General features: G+C 43.0%; 2 protein-coding genes across 8 annotated transcripts in view; one reads left to right on the top strand and one right to left on the bottom strand.

Moving 5' to 3' along the window:
- The window catches only part of YEATS2 (YEATS domain containing 2), a 37,695-nt gene extending 34,697 nt beyond the window's left edge, over positions 1–2,998 (top strand). For all 4 annotated transcript variants that reach the window (XM_088670707.1, XM_035133232.3, XM_035133233.3 and 1 more), the window contains 4 exons: positions 266–492; positions 1,354–1,428; positions 1,719–1,792; positions 2,741–2,998. In XM_088670707.1, coding sequence (XP_088526833.1) covers positions 266–492; positions 1,354–1,428; positions 1,719–1,792; positions 2,741–2,849 — 485 coding nt within the window. In that variant the 3' untranslated portion in view covers positions 2,850–2,998. The remainder of the gene's footprint in view (positions 1–265; positions 493–1,353; positions 1,429–1,718; positions 1,793–2,740) is intronic.
- Positions 2,999–8,205: 5,207 nt separating this feature from the next.
- On the bottom strand, positions 8,206–22,456 carry MAP6D1 (MAP6 domain containing 1). Of its 4 annotated transcripts, XR_015950251.1 has the most exons (5): positions 19,236–22,456; positions 16,876–16,993; positions 12,853–12,894; positions 11,196–11,318; positions 8,206–9,925 (listed from the first exon to the last, which is right to left on the bottom strand). XR_015950251.1 is itself a non-coding variant. In XM_060274662.2 (4 exons), the coding sequence occupies exons 1-3, from the start codon at positions 19,844–19,846 to the stop codon at positions 12,883–12,885; spliced, it is 741 nt and encodes a 246-aa protein (XP_060130645.2). In that variant the 5' UTR covers positions 19,847–22,456; the 3' UTR covers positions 8,206–11,318; positions 12,853–12,882. The 4 variants fall into 4 exon arrangements, 3 of the variants coding, with proteins under 3 accessions (XP_060130645.2, XP_088526846.1, XP_034989814.2); XM_060274662.2 differs by having other exon boundaries at positions 8,206–11,318; XM_088670720.1 differs by lacking the exon at positions 12,853–12,894.
- Positions 22,457–22,630: the final 174 nt, after the last annotated feature.

Genomic DNA, 22,630 nt, shown 5'->3' with positions numbered 1-22,630 from the left:
TGCGTTAAGAAATGTCAGTCCATCTACAGCATCAGTCTCTCTATTTTTATGGGCTCCTTTTCAGGCATAACGATGATGGCAACTTGAGATGGCAGGATGTTGTCGCTGGAAACCATGTTCTGGTGTTGGGCGGTAGCAATTAGGGCTTTTTCCTCCTTGCAGTTCAGCACGAACTCTGAATGCCTTTTAGTTGCACCCATCTGTCACTAGATGCAGATCTGTTTGTAAATCCTCTTTCTGTCTTCCCAATTGCTTCTTGGGAAAGAATGCTCATCTTCTTACACCACTGGGGAAGAACTGTGTCGAAAGCTGGAAGAGCTGGAGCGGTTCCTCAAGCAAGAGCCAGACAATGACGAGGAAATAGACATTATCAACGTTGCTGAGCCTCTGAAAATAAACATTAAAAAGGAACCAGAGGAGAAGCAAGAGGAAGCAAAGTTCTACTTGGCACCCCAACCTACATCAGAGTTTGTGCGTGAGACAGTGGAGCAGGTACAGAGAGAAATGCTCTTCATAGCTAGTTGAAGAATTATTCAATGCCTCAAGCTCTTGACAGTACTGTATAATACATTTGTCCTGTGATACAGTGGATGCTCGGGTTGCGAACGTGATCCGTGCGGGAGGCACGTTTGCAACCCGCAGCATTCGCAACCAACCCGCATCTGCACACACACAGGTTGTGATTCGGCGTTTCCGCACATGCGCAAAGCGCAATTTAGTGCTTCTGCGCATGCGCGTGCACCGAAACCCGGAAGTAACCCATTCTGGTACTTCCGGGTTCAGCGCGGAGTGCAACCCGAAAAAACACAACCTGAAGCAGCTGTAACCTGAGGTATGACTGTACTTGCAAGCTGTGTTGACTTTTTCTTTACAAGGCTGGTTGGAGCTTGCTGGTACTCCTAGACTGCCTGTAGTGTCTCGTTCTGGGTTTAATCCCCACCCTCAATTTGCCTACAGCAGCTTTCCTCAGTCTGGTGTCCTCCCCATGCTTGTCTGTTTTGCTGGCTGGAGATGATGGGAGCTGTAGCCTGAAACATCAGGAAGAGGCACTAGGTTGAGGAAGACTAACTTAAACTGATAACAAGAATCCCAGGACCTGATGTGGAGATGGTGACATTTAGCCCATAGCAGAAAGAGAACGGGGCTCAACACAGAGTGGGCAGGCCCAACTGGGGGATCCAGAAATTTTCCTGTGATGTGTCTGCCACATATCTCCCCCTCCCTACCATGCCAGCAAGTAGTTCTGTCAGATTGTCAGAATCCCATATTAACAGAATGTTTTGGTCCTATTTGTCTGCTCCTTTGTTTAGTAGTCAAGAGCAGTAACCTTTTATTCACCCTCTCATTTTATAGATAGGAATTTCCTTTCAGCCCGTAGAGCTGCACAAGAACGTCTATGCGTCCGTAATAGAAGATATGATTTTAAAGGTAAACTGTTATAAAACTTTCTGTCATTCAACAGTGTGACATCTGAGTCATAGCTTGTTGAGTGAAATGCAGAAAATTTAAGTTGTGGCTTATATGAGACCGCATGTCCAAATCCTGTTTTATATATATTTATATACCAGTAGGTATGGTGTTGACAAGTTAAACAAACACATCTTTCTTTGTAAATTTGTGCATGGTGATGTGTCGATTTTATAAGACATGGTTTGCGATGATTAAAAGCATTTCTTAACTGTTTATGTTCTCTATCCTTGAAACCCTCTTTATAACAGGCCACAGAGCAACTGGCAAGTGATATACTAAGAGAAGCTTTGGCAGTTGGTTACCAAGCAGCACCTCACAGCAGGTATACTTGCTTAGGTTTTACTTCTCCTGTGTAACTTGTGTGGCATTTGTGCATTAGACAGAATCTGTGTTTACTTTGAGGACTATAAATTTAAATTGGTTCAGAACTAAGAGGCACCAGAGGTCTCCAAATCACTCACAGACAGTGATAAGACATGGTTCCGTGTCTTTTGGTTGATATTCTGTGTGCCCCCCAAAATCCACTGCAATCCTAGATTTCTCAAGGTATTTTCTCTAGGCAACAATCATTTCTCTACCAGGGAAGAGAGAAAAACAGCTTCAAAATGGGCCAGGGAATCCTGATTCTAGAGAGAGAAATGTGCACTGGGGAATATGCAAAAATGGCTTCTCTTTTCCATTGTCTTTAGGAGGAACTTCCTTAGTTATTTTAAAGCCATTTTTGCATCTTCCTTTGAGCTTGTGTGACACTCTCTAGTCTAGCACTTATCAGCCACAGCTCTGATTTTTTAAAAACCACTGAAAGGAGGGATTATCTCACAAAGCAATTGCTTCAAATGGAGCCTCACATTTTGTTTGTAACTTTTGTTCTTAAAGGGCTACAGGATATTACTATTTTAAAAATGAAAGTTCAGAGTCTGGGCAGGCCCTGATAATAGTAAGAAATTAAAATTTGTTCATGGTACAAATCCAGGGCCATCTTAAGCATATTGGGCGGGCAGGCGCCGTGGTGCAAAGATTGCTCCGGCGCCCCCCCCGGCCCCGCCCTGTTTCCCGCTGCAGCGGGCGCGCGCAGCGGCACCCCCCTGGCAGCCCAGCGCCCTGCACCACCCAGCCTTGCCTTAGAGCCGGCCCTGTACAAATCAATACCAGTTTATAGCTGCATTCTTATTTGCACTTGTGGGTTTTGTTGTTGTTTGCTTAACCAGGTGCTTAGGTGGAGGCTTGAGGACTAACATTCCATTGATATATTCTCCCTTCTCCCTGCCAGGACTCCAAGAGAGATTACCGTGATGAATATTCACCAAGCCATCTGTAACATTCCCTTTCTGGACTTCCTCACAAACAAGCATATGGGCATATTGAGTGACGAACAGTGATCTGGCTGGAAATCAACATGAACAGCAGAATAAAGATCTTGGCACAATCCCATTGTGTTCAAATAAATATATATTTTAGTGTTTGGACTAGGCTACCTTGGATACTACAAATTAGTGTTTCAAAAAAAATTAAAAAGAGAAAAATCTTTTTTTTAAAAAAAAAGACCTGTTCCAAATTATCTGCCTAATTTCATTAGCGGTTGCTCCTAGGTGAGCTACCTGTGAAAATTATGATAGCACATTAGATCATGGCCTAGACTGCTGGACTCCTGCTTTAGCAAGGAAATGATTCATTGCATAGGGCTAAGTTAGTGTAATTCAGAAATAAATGCAAGCTTCCTATTCTCTTTGGAGAATAGCTTCCTCTGACATTGGTGGTTAATTGTAATGATGGTTACCGGAAACAAGCCAAATTCAACCTATAGTTCATGAAGCTGGCTTGTTTTCACTTGCCATCAGTTGGGCAATATGTTAAACTCTGGTGAGTCTAGGACAGAAGCAAAAGCTTCTGATATCCTTGCTGTTGCATCAGAGGAAGGGAAACATACAAGCCCCACGAGAGTCTTGCTCTTGTAACATTAGACCAGGCTTCCTCAACCTTGGCCCTCTAGGTGTTTTTGGCCTACAACTCCCATGATCCCTAGCTAGCAGGACCAGTGGTCAGGGATGATGGGAATTGTAGTCTCAAAACATCTGGAGGGCCGAAGTCAAGGAAGCCTGCATTAGACCAGTGTTTCCCAACCTTGTGCCTCCAGATGTTTTGAGACTACAATTCCCATCATCCCTAGCTAGCAAGACCGGTGGTCAGGAATGATGGGAATTGTAGTCCGAAAACAGCTGGAGGCACAAGGTTGGGAAACACTGCATTAGACCATGACTGAGCATTACATACCAATACAACCAATGAGTGGCTTAGGTGTATAAAAAGGCAGCAAATTCTGTTATGGTGTAAGATGACATAATAAAACATGGTAAGAAGTCGTCTAGGCTAGGTTGAAAGCTTGTCCAAGTTGACAAATATTGGCTCTCAAAAGGAAGTTGTTGCCAACCCTCAAATCACATGCCTAATTTTTCATTTATACTGCGAAAATAATATTCTGTCTCCCCTCCCCCCAATGGACCACAATTGGATCCTTTACTTGACCAATAAAAAAAAAGTTAAGCTATAGCACACTGAGCTTTCCTCTAATTTTTTGCTGAGTCAGTTCAAATCTTACTTTATTTTCTGATTTTAAAATCTTAAATTGTGAGGAGCCATTTGTTTGAATTCCAGATAATAGGAATTGTTTAGCCCACATTAAAGTATGTAATTGGAATATAATACCTTGGCTCAGAGAATACTTTCTCCAAAATTTGTTGGTTTTCATGTATGTGGCTCTTAGAATATTAAGGCACTAGGAAGTACAGTTTTAAAAAGATTTTTTTAATGTAAAAAAATCAGTCCATTTGGTGACCTAGATACAGTCCATGTGTGGCTTCCTTCTCGTGATATTTACTGAAAACATGCAGTGCCCTGCCGGACACTTCTCCAACATTTTACTGACCACACTGAACAATCCAAATTATCAAAGGGGAGATAAATTTCAATGAAATTAACCTGGGTAGAGTGCAGAGTTTTTATTGTGCTCAGCATACTTTCAAGGTGGCTATACAGTGTTTGTAGGGGACGTGGGTGGTGCTGTGGTCTAAACCAGGCATCCCCAAACTTCAGCCCTCCAGATGTTTTGGACTACTATTCCCATCTACCCTGACCACTGGTCCTGTTAGCTAGGGATCATGGGAGTTGTAGGCCAAAACATCTGGAGGGCCGCAGTTTGGGGATGCCTGATCTAAACCACTGAGCCTCAGGCTTGCTGATCGGAAAGTCAGGGGTTCAAATTTGCACGACAGGGTGAGCTCCCGTTGCTCTGCCCCAGCTTTTGCCAACCTAGCAGTTCGAAAGTATACCAGTGCAAATAGGTACCTCTGCGGCAGGAAGGTAAATGGCGTTTCTATGTGCTTTGGTTTCCATCATGGTGTCCCATTGTGCCAGAAGCAGTTTAGTCATGCTGGCCACATGACCTGAAAAGCTGTCTGTGGACAAATGCCAGCTCCACCACAACCCCATAGTCACCGTTGACTGGACTTAACCGTCCAGGGTTCCTTTACCATTTTCTTTTTAGGGTGTTTCAGCATTGTTTTCTTTCATTCTGTAAGTCATTCTGCAACCTTCCTGGATGCCCACACATCCTGAAAAACCCATAACGTTCCGAAGCTGTGCAGAAGACAGCAATGCTGAATACCAGGTGCCTGGCCTGCTGTTCGGGAGGGGGGAGGTTGGGGGGGTGTAAGCTGGGTCTCTCAATGCAACAAAGTTTTTGGGTGGTTAAAAAAAAAATTCATTAACAAAATGTAATCAGCATGTGCACCAATCTTAGAAGCTCAGTAGCACACATCCTGGCTTCTCACACTTCAATTAAAACTCAGGGGAAGATAGGAGATATCACAAAGCTATCCCACTGGACATTTTGAGATTTGGAATTGCAGGCAGTTAGGGAGGCTATAGAGTATTGCAAAAATGTTTTAACGGGAAGCGGGAAATACCAACATACACCCGCTGCTCAGCTGCCTCAAACAATAAGGTAAGCTAAAAATAAACCCACACAGTATAAAGAAATTCTAAAGCACCCTGAGAAAGTGGCAGAAAAACAGACAGCTGTTTGCCAGGTGGAGAGAACTTGGAAGGCAGGTTTCGGCATGAAAACCCTTAACCTCGCTGTCAGGCTTGTTGACATTTAACTAGTCCACTCACAGGCCAGCAGCAAAAAGTACTAACATCTATCAGTAGATGACTTGTAGGTGAACAATCTGAAAATAAAGCAAGAACACTGAAACCAATATTAATCAACCTAACAAAGAAAGGCTGTTGTATTGAGATAGCAAAGGAGCTGTTTCTTGGTGGAAAGGGGGGGATCTGCCCCATCCAAAGTTCAGCATGCTTCAAGTGATTTTTAAATTTATTTTGGGCAAACTTCCTTCATTGGGAAATGAAAATGGTGCCCAGCAGTTACTCTAGGCTGGTTCGGTAATGGTGAAGTAATAATGCTGCTTCCACACACCCAGATTGCTTTTGCTAAACCAAAGTGAATGCTTTCAAATGTGTTGAAGGCTACCATTGTCCAAAACGGTCCTTGGCTTAAATTCTTTGCTTTGCCTGTATTATAATGTATAATTGTGTAATATACATTTACAATAAATTTTCTTTATTAAATATGATGGGGCTGGACTCTACTACTTTTTTCATGCTCCAAGCCTATGTTGCTTTCCTATACACCTGCAATTCAGAAGAGTCAGGAGGTGAGTGGCAGCTGCCGTGTCAATGCCCATCAGTCCTACTAAATTGACTACTTTTTGTACTTTAGGAATGGGGAATTGTGGCCTCCATATGCAGAGGTTCCCAGACTCCATCATCCCCAGGCAACCTCTGCTAATGGTCAGGAAGGATGGGAGTTGTAGTCAAGCCACATCTAGAGGGCCATAGGTTACCCATTCCTGCTATGCTCCCTTCTCAGGTGAATCGGTTTTTTTCCCTTGGAGAACGCTGTTCAACAACAGTTGCATAGCAGTCTAAACTTCCATAAGGAGTACAGAATACACTTGCAGAGCCAGCTACCATAAAGATGGAACCACATAAATACAGATGTTTACTTTTGTTGCCTGAAAAGCACAGTATCATTGTCTAAAGCTACTTCTCCCCCCAAAAAACTATTGGAACAGGGACCAAGATGAAGAGTTAATTTTTACTTACCTGATGCATATCTTCCAAAATTTCAGAGATTAAAATGAGAGGCAACTGTAATATCCCAGTCCTACCTCACATACCCATATGCTGAGGGGTGTGGAGCTACTGTACTTGAATTTTTTTGCCCTTCACTCTTACGAACACAAAAACTTAGAAAAAACTTGGTTGAGTGCTTCTCTGCTGTATGTCCCACCAAGACTCCAAAGAAACATTATTGTGGTAGTTCTCCTGACAAAATTTCAATGTCCAGGTTGTGTTCCCTTAACAATATTCAATCTTAATTACCAAGCTCTATGGACGATTCTCCCAAAATCCCTGTGTCCCTTGACTGAGAATATAATAATACAGCCTGTTTCTTTCTCTCTAGCTTTAAATAAATATCTAGGCCTTGAATAAAAGGATGCCCCTCTCTTCCCTTTAAATTGTAGTCTTTCTCAAACAAGCCCACCTTTTGAATAAAGTCAATAAGACAAAGAAGTCAATTGTCATACTGATGAATAACAGTGAGGCTTGCAGGATGCATGTTGCCACAGCAACCAGTTGCCAGTAAAATGGAGAGCTAAGGAAAGTTATATTGACAGAAGAATTATAGGACTGCTTTACACATTGAAAATAGTATGAAACACTCAAGTGCAGCAGCATGTTAGGATTTCATTTCATCTTATATGCAAGTGTGCTGCTGTGATGGGCTATATATACTTCTATACTGCAAAATACACAGCTGTTCAGCCACTACCGATGCACAGAACTAGATGGAAATAGCATCATCTGTGAAGAGACCCCACCCCAATCCTTAAACAGAGGTGGATTCCCCCTCCTTAATCCTTGCCAGAATACCTGCCATTTACTGAAGCAAAAAGTACCTGCGGCTGCTTAATCCTTCTACTTTTCTTTCAAAGAAAGGGGCATGTTTTTTTTATCAGAATACAGGAAACACTTGTGTATCTGCAAAGGCAGCTTCCTACAATAGTTTATAACATCCTGCATAAGGCTGGGAAACAATACTGCAATGTGTTCATAGCGTAGGAAGTGACTTTATGGAAAATAATCCCCCCCTTTCCCGCTGCACTACCACACACAATAGTGCCGCTCAGTTGAGCCCAAGTATATATAAACTGCAATGCATCCCATACAGTAAAGAGCACTGCCCTGATCTAATGTGAGAGAGCTGTGACCAGAAAGGGGTTTATTTTGTGAATCTGTTCTACCAGGACCACAAATGTTGTTCTAGGTGTGGGGCACCAAGCATGTACGTGCAATGCTCTTACACACCTATAGACCATCCAACAGGATCAGAACTATCAGCTCTCTCCATGCACAGATCACCTGCTATGTGGGGAGATGAGGAACAGATTCAGGCACTGAATCAAGGCACTCCCTAGGGCTGGCCATATTTTAGGTTGGGGGCTGGGGGAGAACAGTGGAGTTCAACCAGTGCAGATTTCAGCTACACTCTTGGTTCCCTAAAGCAGATAATAGATTACAAATGTTATTCCTCCTCAGTATACATGCAAACCATCGAAACGTTTTAGTACTCCAAACAGTTTCCATTAAACTGAAGACTGAAAAAGAACCTGTAGCCAAAATACATTTTTATTAAATTTATCTTTAACTCCATAAAATACAAACTTCATGTATAGCTGCTTTGTTGTCATCTTTTTTTTTCTTTTAAGAAATCTTATTAAATTAAAAAGAAGAAACCAAATAGGCAGTGTGGTTTTCTTTTGTCTGTTTAGTAAAAGTCTGGATTGCAAATAACTGAACCAGTTAAAAGTCAACTGCTTAAATATATCAGAAATCGTCAAGCAGAATAAACAGGTTTTTGCTCAGAAACATTCAACATGCAACAAAGAATACTTTAACTATGTTCCTGAAAAACCATGATTCTTATCCCCATTCCCTTCCCCAAATTCTTTCTGTGTGTGCTTACATTAGATGTAGGGCCATCCGTCAAATGGTCCCTGTATGAAATCTGAATGATTAGACAAGCACCCACTTATGAAATAGATGAAGAATGAGTTCCAAAAGCAGTTTGTGATATGGCATGATGTACGAAGGAAAAATGAAATGAAATAAAAACTCCTTTGGGCATACCCAAGCCTTTGAAGGTGACTAAAGTAACTCTGGATCCTGGCTGTCTGATGAAATCCTGTTAGGCACATCTACATCCCACTGACACCAGTAGAGGGTGAGCGGACTGTCATCTCTTTTTCTTTTATAATAACTGGGAGTTTGGGACACCCAGTTTTCTCAGGATTATACCCAATATGGTTCTTGCTTAGCCACTTATGAACAAACTGAATATTTATGTTATCAAGAACTTCTTAATTCGAATGGGCAAATGTCAAATTCGAGTGCCCCAGTGCAAAGCTCCCACGACTCCAATACAAACACATACATGTACTGTATAATTGGAGTAAGGGCCTTGGGGCCTCCCAGAGATCAAGTATTGCTTTTGGTTTTTTTCCAGAGCCCGCCAATACTAGTCAGCATTTGTGTGGAGCACCATGAAGTCCCTGCTTGAATATAGCCCACCAGAAACTGTCCACCGCCAGTGGGAAACCTATGACCCTCCACATGTTGGTGAGACTACAACTCCCATCAGCCTTGACCACTGCCTGTGTTGGCTACAGCTGATGGCAGTTGGAGGCCAACATAATCTGGTGGACCCCAGCCTACCACCGTAGGAGTGACGTATACTGAAGTCCCTAGGATCAGGGCAATAGATCATCCTGACATTTACAAATGTCAGTTGGCAATTCGTTATTTTGATAAAATATATACAATATAGGAGGAACTGAACTGACACTAAGAAATGGCTTATTAAAAGAGCCTAGGCAAAAGCTGCTTTTGTCTCAATATGATACAAAAATGTAGGCTAATAAAATTTCAAAATGATCCCTGTTTGCAAATTATGTTATTATAATAGCCACTATGTAACATTTCTTTAGTACTAGCATTACCAATATGCAGGCAATAATTTAGGATTTTGAAGGCAATCAATGTTCTACCTTGCATTCTCAAAACAATTAATGATAACTAAAAGAATACTAAGCATACTATTATTTTGAGGAGAAAAATCATATGTTCTATGTACAATATTTACATACATAATTAATAGCACTATTACAACTTGAATTGGTCATTGCTTTAACATCTGGTCCATTGCAAAGTTGTGAGCTAAACAAGTTAGTGCTACCAGTTCCCAATAAAAGCTGGTACTGTGTTTCAATTTCCATTGCAATTTCCCTCCGATGGGGTTTTTCCTCCACAGGATGTAATAGTTTCTCCAACCCTAAAGATGTAACAGAAATATGGTACATAAATATACCTGTGACCATAAATGTGAGGCCTACGACTTTTGACAGGTGTATCCTAGCTATTGTATGTAGGCCCAGCAGTAGTTGGTGCTAGGTATTAACATTAGGAAATGTTTATGGTGCTGTGATCCTTTGGCTGTTATCTTGTGTTTTTAGTTATATTTCTATGGTTTTTGTTTTATTTAGACGCTTTAATGTACACTATCTCAAGGCCCTATTGAGTAGGGAGTGTACAAATAAATAAAGTTTTCAAGCTTTTAAAAAATTCCAATTTCATTCAATAGTATTGCTCTGGGGATTCTTTTGGCCTACTAAAGATGTGGGATAGAAATAAATCTCGATCAAGTCTTGATTTTCAGTTCCAGAATAAAGGCTCCAGACCTTTGGGAGTATTCTAAAATGGATGTCAATATTGAGTCTGTATGCACACCAACTTAAGAGAAGCTTGTGCCTTGCCTCAGAATGACCAAGGACTGGGCTCTTAGGAAATAAAAGGTTTTGGCCTATCCAGGAGGAAATGAAGCAGAAATGTGAGACTGTGAGTCCTAGGAAAACCTCTCTCCAAAAGAGAAACAATCTTGAAACCAACCACAGCTCCTTTCAAAAGAGCTCCACGGAATGGAAGGAATCTGGTGAAGTATTTAACCGGAGTAAGGGCTTCTGAAAGATAAAATATTGCTTCTGTTTGTTCAGAACCCTCTAAAATCCAGTCAGCATTTGTGTGGAGCACGATCTAGGGCAAACTGCTCAAGGGCCACGCTGTTCACCTTGAATGACCCTCAGCAAGGAGACATCAAAAGTCTTTGCAACAATACGATATATGCTTTGAGGTTGATCCCCAGATCTAAAAAGAAACAGCAATGTTCAAAAGCTACCAAGTCTCACTTTCATTTCTTATCAGTGTAGCTACACAACATTGAGAGGGGAGTGTTTTACTATACACCTTACTCAGCCCTGCTCCATTGTGTTCTTCAGCATAAGCTTATAGCTTAAAATGCTGCTTTTTGCTGACCACGTCAATATCCGGAATACTGAAGCCAGTCAGCCCACTGTTAATGAGCCTATTTCTATGAAAGTAGGTCATTCTCCCCTAGTATATTCCACCATCTCAAACTCAAGTGCTTTTTGATTTACATGTTCGTAATAGATGCATAAATTCTGGTATTCGCTGTAGCTGCTTTTAATAATCCTTGTTCTTATCTCAACACCACTCGTGAAAGTTGCATAGCTGTACATTTTCACAACCTTAACATTCAAGCTGCCTGGATGGGAAATGTGCATGATCCAGATTCATACATTGAGGATGCGAGATGGTGCCTGGAAAACGGCAGAAGGATTCGGAGAAAACTTAGTCTTCATTTCTGGAATCTGGAGAGAAGGAAAAGATGCATGATTAGGTCCATTGCTACATACAAGAACATCAGCGTAGGCTCCAGCTACAGGCTGTAGACATGTAGCTCAGTGGCAGAGTATCAGCTTTGCATGCAGAAAGTCCCAGGTTCAATCCCCAACATCTCAAGGAGAGAACCCTGTTTGAAACCGCGAATAATCACTGTCAGTCAGTGTAGACAGTACTGAACTAGCTAGGCAAATTGTCTGACCCAGTATAAGGCCTATGTACCCATGTTCCTAGGGACACGGGTGACGCTGTGGGTTAAACCACAGAGCCTAGGGCTTGCCGATCAGAAGGTTGGTGGGTCAAATCCTCACGACGGAGTGAGCTCCCGTTGTTCGGTCCCTGCTCCTGCCAACCTAGCAGTTTGAAAGCACGAAGTGCAAGTAGATAAATAGGTACTGCTCCGGCAGGAAGGTAAATGGCATTTCCGTGCGCTGCTCTGGTTTGCCAGAAGCGGCCTAGTCATGCGGGCCATGACCCGGAAGCTGTACGCTGGCTCCCTCGGCCAGTAAAGCGAGATGAGCACCGCAATCCCAGAGTTGTCCGCGACTGGACCTAACGGTCAGGGGGACCTTTACCTTTACCTTTACCCATGTTCCTATCCTTCGAGAACACCAAGAAGAGACCCACTGTATCAGAGACGTGCTCCTCCAGATATTGATGGACTCCAGCTCCCTTTAGCCCCAGCCAGCATAGCCAGTGGAAATTATAGTCCAGCAATATCTGGAAGGCCACAATTTGCCCACCCCTGCTCTACATGCTGGGAAATATTAAAGGGTCTTCTCACTATGCAAAAAATACTTTTATTGTCAGGCCTGCAGCCAGTTTATATACTGATCTACAGACGGAATCCAGCCCTATTATTAATACAAGGCCTGTGCACTGCATAAATATGGTATGTGACGTAATTCAATGAGGTTTGGAGTCAAGAAGCTGAATTTTCTTCTTCTTTGTGCTTATATTAGGCGGAGGAGAAAGAAGTCTTTTCTACGGCCACAAACTGTGCTTCATGGCCATGACAGGAGGCTGTATTCAAGTGAGGTGCCCGAGGGCTGATTCAAAGAAATTCGCCCACTTGCAGCTGCCGCTGTAAAGCCCTTTAAATTGGCATCCTCGGTGTCCTTCACAGGCATGCAAGCTAAACCCCACACTTGGTTGGACCAGCTCACTGAGGAGAGCTCAGATGTTACTCCCTGCACATTAACGGCCAGGATGGGGCAGATTTTTTCAGCTGCAATGATGGGCAAATGAGCTATGGAAAGGGCTGTACAGCATTTGATTTGCATGCACAAAAGCCCCAGGGGCTCCAAGTTGGGCTGGAGAAGGTAACAGTTTGAAACTTGGAAGAGCCACAGTCAGTCAGTGTCGACAATACCAAGTTCAATGAACTAAAGGTAGCTTCCTGTGAGTACATTTGAACTGGTGGCGACCTTTCTGCCTGTGTAAGGCCAACATGCAAGCAGTAATAAGGTGGAAAGGGGAAGAGAACCCCTTAAAAACCCTTACCATGTTTAGAATTGCAGACTTTATTCTTCCTCAGATGCCTCCCTGAAGGAAAAGTGGTTTTTTATTGATAGCTGGGGATAGGGTAGAACTGGAAGTAAAGCAACTCAGGGAGCCTTCTCCCAAATATCTCCCATTCCAACACCTTACGACATTTACATTGCTGATCACGTCCATAACATCATGTTCATAATATGGCTGAGAGTTTAAATGCATAGTCAACTCAAAATATCCTCCTCACAACTGGAATTTCACTTGACGTGTGGAAATTGATTGAAGGAATAGCACGGATGCAAAAGCTTGGAGCCTTAGGAAACAAACTCCCCAAGCTATACCTGATCTGTTTAAAATAATGGGTTAAACACTGCAAGTATGTATTTCTGAAGATCTCCTGAATCTATGGGTCTTAATAGTGCTGAGTTGTGGCCACAGAGAACCCTCTTTTTTCTTGTTTTAACTTGTTTCATGATTTTATAATGCTGTTAATTTTATATACCACATTGGATATTTTAAACAAAGTGGCCTAGAAAAGTTTTCAAATAAGTAAGTAAAATCCTGAGACTTTTAAAGATGTACTGGTTAATAGTGTCTCGGTCTGATTTTTCTATATAATGCCTCTGGATCCAAACAACTTTTTTATTTTTATTTATTTATGAATTTATAAGAGTACAAAATACAGAACTGAAGAATAAAAGAAAAAAGTGAAAGAAAAGGAAGGGGGAAGGGGAGGATAGTTCTATTCCGTTGACTTCCTGTCCATCCTTCCATGGCTCCCTAAAGTTTCCCATTGCTGCTGCATATTCTATTTTTCCTAATTACATGATTCATGAAAATTTTATGTATTCTAGCTTTACCTTACCATGGACATGCATGCCAAGCAAATTTAACACTGTACCCCTCCAAGTCAAGCAGTTCAGTATTCTCCAACTTTATCCAATCTTTTAACCAGCACAAACATGACACTTCATAATATAAATGCAAATCTGGCAGTGAGAAGGCTCCTCTATCCCTAGTGTCAATCAGTATCTTATATTTAATTCTTGATTTCTTCCCCTGCCAGATAAATCTAGAAATACTGGATCCAAACATCTAGGGCTCAAGTTCAGACCTTCTTATTCCTTGGCTAATGCTTAATTTATTAAGGGCTAATAAAATATCTAATAAAAAATATCTAATAAAAAATATCTAATAAAATATCTAAGGGCTAATAAAATATCAGTGGAAGTGATGATATTCCAGCTGAACTATTTAAAATTTTAAAAGATGATGCTGTTAAGGTGCTACACCCAATATGCCAGCAAGTTTGGAAAACTCAGCAATGGCCAGAGGATTGGAGAAGATCAGTCTACATCCCAATTCCAAAGAAGGGCAGTGCCAAAGAATGCTCCAACTACCGCACAATTGCGCTCATTTCACACGCTAGCAAGGTTATGCTCAAAATTCTACAAGGCAGGCTTAGGCAGTATGTGGACCGAGAACTCCCAGAAGTGCAAGCTGGATTTCGAAAGGGCAGAGGAACCAGAGACCAAATAGCAAACATGCGCTGGATTATGGAGAAAGCTAGAGAGTTCCAGAAAAACGTCTACTTCTGCTTCATTGACTATGCAAAAGCCTTTGACTGTGTCGACCACAGCAAACTATGGCAAGTTCTTAAAGAAATGGGAGTGCCTGATCACCTCATCTGTCTCCTGAGAAATCTCTATGTGGGACAAGAAGCTACAGTTAGAACTGGATATGGAACAACTGATTGGTTCAAAATTGGGAAAGGAGTACGACAAGGTTGTATATTGTCTCCCTGCTTATTTAACTTATATGCAGAATTCATCATGCGAAAGGCTGGACTAGATGAATCCCAAGCCGGAATTAAGATTGCCGGAAGAAATATCAACAACCTCAGATATGCAGATGACACAACCTTGATGGCAGAAAGCGAGGAGGAATTAAAGAACCTTTTAATGAGGGTGAAAGAGGAGAGCGCAAAATATGGTCTGAAGCTCAACATCAAAAAAACCAAGATCATGGCCACCGGTCCCATCACCTCCTGGCAAATAGAAGGGGAAGAAATGGAGGCAGTGAGAGATTTTACTTTCTTGGGCTCCTTGATCACTGCAGATGGTGACAGCAGTCACGAAATTAAAAGACGCCTGCTTCTTGGGAGAAAAGCAATGACAAACCTAGACAGCATCTTAAAAAGCAGAGACATCACCTTGCCGACAAAGGTCCGTATAGTTAAAGCTATGGTTTTCCCAGTAGTGATGTATGGAAGTGAGAGCTGGACCATCAAGAAGGCTGATCGCCGAAGAATTGATGCTTTTGAATTATGGTGCTGGAGGAGACTCTTGAGAGTCCCATGGACTGCTAGAAGATCAAACCTATCCATTCTTAAGGAAATCAGCCCTGAGTGCTACCTGGAAGGACAGATCGTGAAGCTGAGGCTCCAATACTTTGGCCACCTCATGAGAAGAGAAGAATCCTTGGAAAAGACCCTGATGTTGGGAAAGATTGAGGGCACTAGGAGAAGGGGACGACAGAGGACAAGATGGTTGGACAGTGTTCTCGAAGCTACAAACATGAGTTTGACCAAACTGCGGGAGGCAGTGGAAGACAGGAGTGCCTGGCGTGCTATGGTCCATGGGGTCACGAAGAGTCGGACACGACTAAACGACTAAACAACAACAACAACAACAACAATAAAATATCTGCTGCTAAATTAATATCTCTGCTCCTCTGTTAAAGGATAGAGGTAGGCAAGATATCAGTTACTGCAGGGGCTCAGCATCTTCAAATTTGCACTCCCTCACAATATCTCCACCAGATGTTTGAATACCCATCAGCCACAGCTAGTATAGGTGTGCTGGCCAAAAATGGTGGCTACTAATAGTTCAAAATACCAGGAGGGTACCAGGTTGGGAAAGGCTGGTTTGTGGAATCAAGGGGTCATTGCTTTATTGAGCAAGCTAGAAAAGCAAAAACATATCCATAATCTGTGGGCTTCCACAGTTAGAAGCTTAATCTTGCCTTCTGCATAGCTGATTTATCTACCAGAATGTTGTCAGCTGCAAAATCCTTGGTTAAAAACAAACTGGGGAACAGGAAACAGGACTTGGCTGCTTTATAATTTCATCAGGAGCTCTCCTCCTTCAAGGATGATGTTAAAATGGAGAGCTACCTGCCTAAATTAATACATTGCCCCTCCAGGGATGGCTTTTCTGCATTAAGATATCAATCACAGCCTACAAAGGTGCTTGAAGGTCGTCACCAGATTAGTCTCGAATGGCGCCAGTGTATTTGCGATTCTGAAGATAGCAAGGATTTCACAGATATTAGAAAGAGATGGCTTTCTGCAGGGAGAATTAGTTATGTGCCCATTATAGCCAAAATTACATTAAATGGCATGGGGATTATGAGATGTATAGCCTTGTTTGCCCTCATATGAAGCAGAATTAGAGCCAAACGGATTAGCAGCAATTGAGTGAAATAACAGTACTGCTGTCTTACTGGTGCAATTTTTCAAATAACAGTTTGTTTATGAACTATCTTGTTATAATAGATGCTTATGATAATTCTGTATGAATTGAGTATAATACATGTTTATATTTGTTTTGTTTTCAATATACCCTTTCTGGCTCCTTTCATTAACCAACTTGATTGACTGACTATGCAGAAAAGCTCTTGCAGTTGCAATAGACCACTTTAAGCTGTCAGATCCTGGCTCTAATTCAGCTCAAGTTGTGGGTACCAACTCCTAGCTTCAAATTAGGTTATGAATCCCTACCTGTGTATAAAACAAACATCTATCCAGCTCAATGGGGCCCAGATGAGCACCATAATAAATATGGGGTGCACATCTGGATGCACATCTGCAGAGGAGCTCCCTTGCTGAATCATGGCATTGGTCTTTTTAATGGGTTAGCTACTCTTTTGAAAGTTGAAGCATTACTCGTGATGTGTTAGTGTTTTCCTGGGCTGAGTCCTACCCACATTAGCAAACACCTGCATTTCAAAGATTTTGCAAAGTTCATTTACCTTAAAGTCTGCTTTGTAGCTGGATTCTTGCGCAAAGTGATCCTCTGGAATAATGAAACCCTGTGTTGTCTTTGTAGGCCTTGATCGTTTTGCTCCAGTCCATGGACGATACTCATGCCTAAAATGAATTTGTAAAGTGAAACAAAGGTGTCTAAAGGTACAAAAAGTGGGCGCCCCTACTCGGAAGTAGACGAAGCTAGCTTGTTTAGAATGTTGGAAAAGGTAAACTGCAAATATATATCCACATGTATTTTTTTAAATTTACCTTGTTCTTTGATCCACCTCAAAATAATATGAAATTAACAGGAAACACTTTGATAGCAATGGAAGACGAGGCAGAGAACTGGTGCACAAATCTCTGTCCTTCGCCTTGTGTTGGAATACCTACAGACATTACCTGCTCCCAGGCAAATGCCTTGACCCTTGATAACAATTGAACACCTTTGCTTATTTGGAGACACTTGATTCAAATTCAACAGCTGGCATTATCAATACACCACTGACATCCTATTAATTGCTTGGCCAGCATGCAAAACCATGCTGTGCACAGGACAGCTGTCCTTTGCCAGAACAAGCTGAGTCAAGATTAAAAACAAATTAAAAGGCATTTGGGTTTTTTTAAAGAGCCAGATTTCCAGAGAGTTAAATAATCTGGGCAGCAGGAAAGCAACCAGTGACCCAGTCCAAAGGAAGCACACAGAAGGGGAAAAGAGAATAGAAAAAGAAAAGGCTGGGTCAAGCCAGGGCTTTTTGAAAGCCTCATCTGATAATCTCACTGATTGCATGATGCCTTGTCTGTAGCAACAAGGTCTTGCTGGTGACCCCTGCAAGTTAAGGCAGAGGCAGGACCCTAGCACCTGGAAAAGAGGCAGAAAGGGCTCACCTGAGAAAGAACAGGAAAGACAAAAACATGCTCTGCTATTTGTTTTCTATATATTCACTCAATACTCCATGCAATCGTGATTTGTATTCTTCCTAGAGGATTATAGTGGAAGAGGGTGAGCACTGCATTTGGGAATTAAGTTTTGCAGCCTGACAGCTGTATCCAACTATTATACTCGAGAGTAGACCCATAAAAAGAACTCTCTGGCAGTAAGAGCTCCACTGGCTATCTCAGAGGGTGGTGGACTCTCCTTTCCTTGGAAGTTTTTAAGCAGAGGTTGGATGGCCACCTGTGAGGAATTTTTAAAACTGGGATTCCTGCATTGCAGGGGGTTGTACTATATCACCTTTTCCAGCTGTATCAAAAGACTTGACTAACTTGTCAATTGATTTCAGTGGGTCTGTTCTTGAGTATGACTTAGTTGGATACAATCCTATATAATTCTATCTCCCTTTTAAATAAATACTGGGGAGGGGAGGTTAGCAGCTGGAACATTTATTCATAGGCAAGATATTTAAGCTGTTTGGGTGCTTGCTTTTTTTTTTAAAAAAAAGGAAAGCAATGGGATGATTAGGGATGTGCGACCGGGGGGGGGGGCGGACTGGGAAAGTATTTCAATGTGCTTTGGAAAGTACTATAGATTTCTCCGTATAAGAGGTGCCATCTACCCAATGTCAGCTTGTTGGGTTCTGGAGATCCTTACCTCCTGAATCAAGATTTGGTTGTGGTGACCTGGACTATTGCATGTATTGTGCTTTGCCTAACAGCACTTCTGTATAGCAGAAAAACAAATATGTGGTCGGTGGGAAGGAGGGGGACCTGCATATATATATAGTCACGTGTCAACAACTGCACACAGAAGCATGTTGCTTCACTGAGATGCCACAAGGACCCTACCTTTTCAAATGAATGTACCAGGACTGGAGAGACCCAGGTTAAAATTTCCCCCAGTCGTGAAGCTCACTGGGCAACCTTGGGCCAGTCATTCAACTATTCATCCTAACCTACTGTACTACTTCACAGGGCTCTTCTAAAGATGAAACTGGAGAAATGGAAGCATGTACTTAGTTCCTTGGAGGAAATGCAGAAAAACGAGCATGTAAATGGCCTAAATACGTTTTGGGTTTGTTTTTTTTTTAAAGCAATACCGTCAAGCTGGCAATGAACGCAATACGGAAACCTACCAAATGCAGGTTCCCTACTCCTATTCCCTGGACAGAAATGCTTTATCTGCGGAAAACGGTTAACCCTTGGCGAGGAAGACGAAGTGAATGTGCTCCATTACATGCTCAGGGACACCCTTTTTCTTTGCGTCTTTATTCCTTCCAGGGCTGAGCTCTGGCCCATGTGTGTGTAAGGCATGGGGTATGGGGCAAGAGGAGAAGTTCTGCGGGAGCTAAGCCCTGCTAAGAAAGAGGACCCCCTCCCTTCCTCAAAATAATCCCCGGCAGCGGGCCCGATTCAGCGCGTTACCTACCTGTAGGAGGAGGTTTCGGGGCCGCCTGGCGGCGAAGAGGAGGACCACACCTGCTTAAAGCCGCTGTACTTGCTACCCACCACCTCCTGCCCGGCCGCCGGCAGCACGTACACGTGGGAGCCCCCCGGGATCGCGGCGTGGGAAGGGGCGGTTGGGACGGCGGCAGCGGCAGCGGCGGGGGGCGCCCCGGGGGCTTCCACCCGCCTGCACTCCCCGATCCAGGGCAGGGCGTCCCGCTTCTGCACCGGCCACGCTTGGAAATCCTGCTGGTACTGAGTCTCAGCGGCGAAGGGCTCTTTCCGGTAGCCGCCGCGCGACTTCTTCGACGGCCTCTTGACGCCTCCCAGGCCGTCCTGCAGCGACGGGGCGGACGCCGAGACGGGCAGCGCGGCGGTGGCCGCCCGCGGGTGGGTCTGGTGGGGGCGGCTGCTGGTGCTGCCACCTGTTGGGATCCGAGGCGGCGGGGCGCCGGCCGTGTCCGTCCCCTCGTCGGCCGGCTCGTCGATGTCGGAGTAATTGTGGATGGTGAGCGGCACGGACAGGTCCGACTTGTCCAGCTGGTTCCAGAAGCGCGCCAGGCAGCACACTCGGCTGATGCAGGGCCAAGCCATGGCGGCGCCACCATGCACGGATGCGAGGACGGGAGGAGATGGAGGGAGCAAGAGAGGGAGAGGAGGGGGAGTTCTGCAGCAAGAGTGGCGGCTTCCCCCCCTGCGCGCAGCAACGCTCCCAGCTCGCCCCGTCGCTTGCCAATAGCAGCACCTCCTCCTGCCCACTTGCTCGCTGGCTCCCCCCCCCACTTCTCTTTCTCCACCCCCCCTCCCCACTTTGGTCAATATTAGTCCCTCTTTAGAAGGCTGCCAAACACGTGATGTGCACCATCACCGCCCCCCCCCCCCGCGACAGAAGGAGCTTAATGCAGCAGCATCTGCCAGGGATATACAAAAAGAACTGGGGGGAGAAGAGGGAAGTGGGGGTGACACATAGCCCCGGTCCCAGAGCTTTGTGCCCATCCCTCCAAGGGCTTCGCGCTCTCTCTCTCTAGGAAATGCCCTGCACCGCTTGCCTCTTGAATCGAAGGCAGCCCAGCTCCATCGGTATGCAGATCGACGCGCCTTTAAAGAGATGCTAATACAGTAAAGCTTCGATTATGCTGGAAGTACATGTCCACTGCAATCTGTGATTGGCAGTTGGTGGGGGTGATTAGATCAGGGTGGGGGTGGGGAGTTGGATTATTAGACGCTAGGGTGACCCATCATGTATCAAAGCAAAAGGGAAAACAAGCAAGAGACAAGGTCTTTAGGATATTTTTCAGACGTTCACAACAAAACTTGGGGCCATATGCACAAATTGAAGGAATATGCACTGCTAAAGCACTGAGATGAGCATTCCTTTTCCTCCAGGCTCTCCTTAGCTTGCTCTAGAGTCTAGTGGAGTATTTAGAACACAGGTGCTGTTTTTAGAAGCAATGAATAAGAATGCATCCCAAATACACACAAAAAGTAAAGGTGGCTGATGGCGAACACTCTGCATGTAACAACAGTTCACATGGCTTAATATATGCTAGAAGCAAACTTTTGTTGCATGTGTGAAGGAGATAATATTGTCTCCAGTACACAGCAAAGCAACTAATCAAGGTGGAAGTTGTTCTTTGGAAAACAGGCTGAAGTTATCTACTTTCCTGAGAGCCAGCTCCACTCAAGCACAGTGGGACTTGCTTCCATATAAACATGCAAGGGGTAAAGCTGTTAGTATCTTTACAGACAGCTAAAGGCTGCAATATAATTGACACTATCAGTTGCATAATTAAAATTCACCATTGTAAAAATGCTCCCAGCTGCAAGATATTGATTCTTAAAAGATTAGTTCCAGTCAAGTAATGAAAAATTCACAGAATACAGGATTAATTAAAAGATGCCTGTTTTAAAAGTGGATATCCCTGGTCAATGCGCTATGTGATACTGTTAAATAAAAACATCATACGTCAAGATAAACAGATTAATAATGCTGGGTTGGAACCAGAGATGCGTGAGCAAAAGAAGTTCTGGCATTGTGCTGTTTTGTGAACTATTGTGCAAGAACTAGTGGAATGCCTTATGCAAATACAAGCACGCCCTGGGATTTCAGTTATTGTGCTGAATCTTGCCTCATGTCAGAACAACAAAAATCCCCTTTCTCTGTCAAAAAAGCACTTTTGTATCCAACCCATTTAGAATGCAGGACTCCTTTTCAATATGTTGCACTGGTTTCATTTTATACCACAGTAGGATCACAAATAAAACTGGGATCAGACTACAAATATGGGGAAAGAAGAATTATAGACACAGGTGCATATTCAACACTATCTGTTTTTATTTCATGTTGTTGCTATCATCTACAATTATACCCTGCCCTTCTAACAAGTATTCAAGGCAGTTTACAATCAAAATCGCTGTTTCAATAAACACATCTTCTTCTTAAAACCTTTACGCTCAAAGAATGAGGACATCTTCAAGGAAGTAATGTTTTTGTAGCCAATTTAATAGCTTAAGTGGACCATGTCTGTAGACAGTGGTTGAATCCAGAATTCCCATGAGCAGACCCATTCCTGATTTTCCTTGCTTGGGAGGTGGTGCTTGAGACTGCAAGGAAAATTGGTGAAAATCACTCTTCCGCACAGCAAACGTCTCTGGATCTCAGCCCTTTCTACAAGTGGAAGGGAGAACTTCATTTACAGACAGGCAACTGGATCCAATCCTATGCTAATCCTCACTAAGCACAGCCTTAGTAACCTTTTGTCCATTCCTACTTATTTAAAACTGGTTCAACTTTTTAATAAAGCTATAGATCAACCATTGGAAGCAGAAGGCATTCTGTTGCTTTATTTCAAACAGTAGGGTTCAGAAGGAAATTGTGTTTATTTGCAGCAGCAAAACTTTTACATAGCCTAGCTTTAGAAAGAAACAAATTTAGGTAATTGCTAAATATTTAGGTTATTGCTAACACAATAAAATTAATCAAATACAAAAGCCTCATTATTTCAAATACCTTTAAGTTATGGGGGAAAGGTGCTTAAACTTCCTGCCATACTATCTCTAGAATTTTAATAGGTCAGTAAATCTGAGTTCCCCACTCCTACCCACTGTATAGGATTTGCCATTTTTTATGTATTGAGAAATGCTCTGAGAATATCTACTGAAGAGCAGAGCATAAATATATAAATAAAATGTAATGCACTTGAAAAATTCTAAAAATAGTGTTATAAATATGTTACAGGTCACCTTTGGGATATCCCTCACCACCATAAAAAATGATCTATGATATTTAACATGACAGCTTTCCCTCACTATGCTTGCAGTAGTTTAATGATCTGACCAGAGGGCGGAAGGGTTGCATTTGGCTGGCTAGCTACCGGT

This window comes from Zootoca vivipara, chromosome 5 (assembly GCF_965207765.1).
Source record: "Zootoca vivipara chromosome 5, rZooViv2.hap1.1, whole genome shotgun sequence".
Lineage (NCBI taxonomy): Eukaryota > Metazoa > Chordata > Lepidosauria > Squamata > Lacertidae > Zootoca > Zootoca vivipara.
This window is presented reverse-complemented; position numbering and strand designations above follow the sequence as displayed.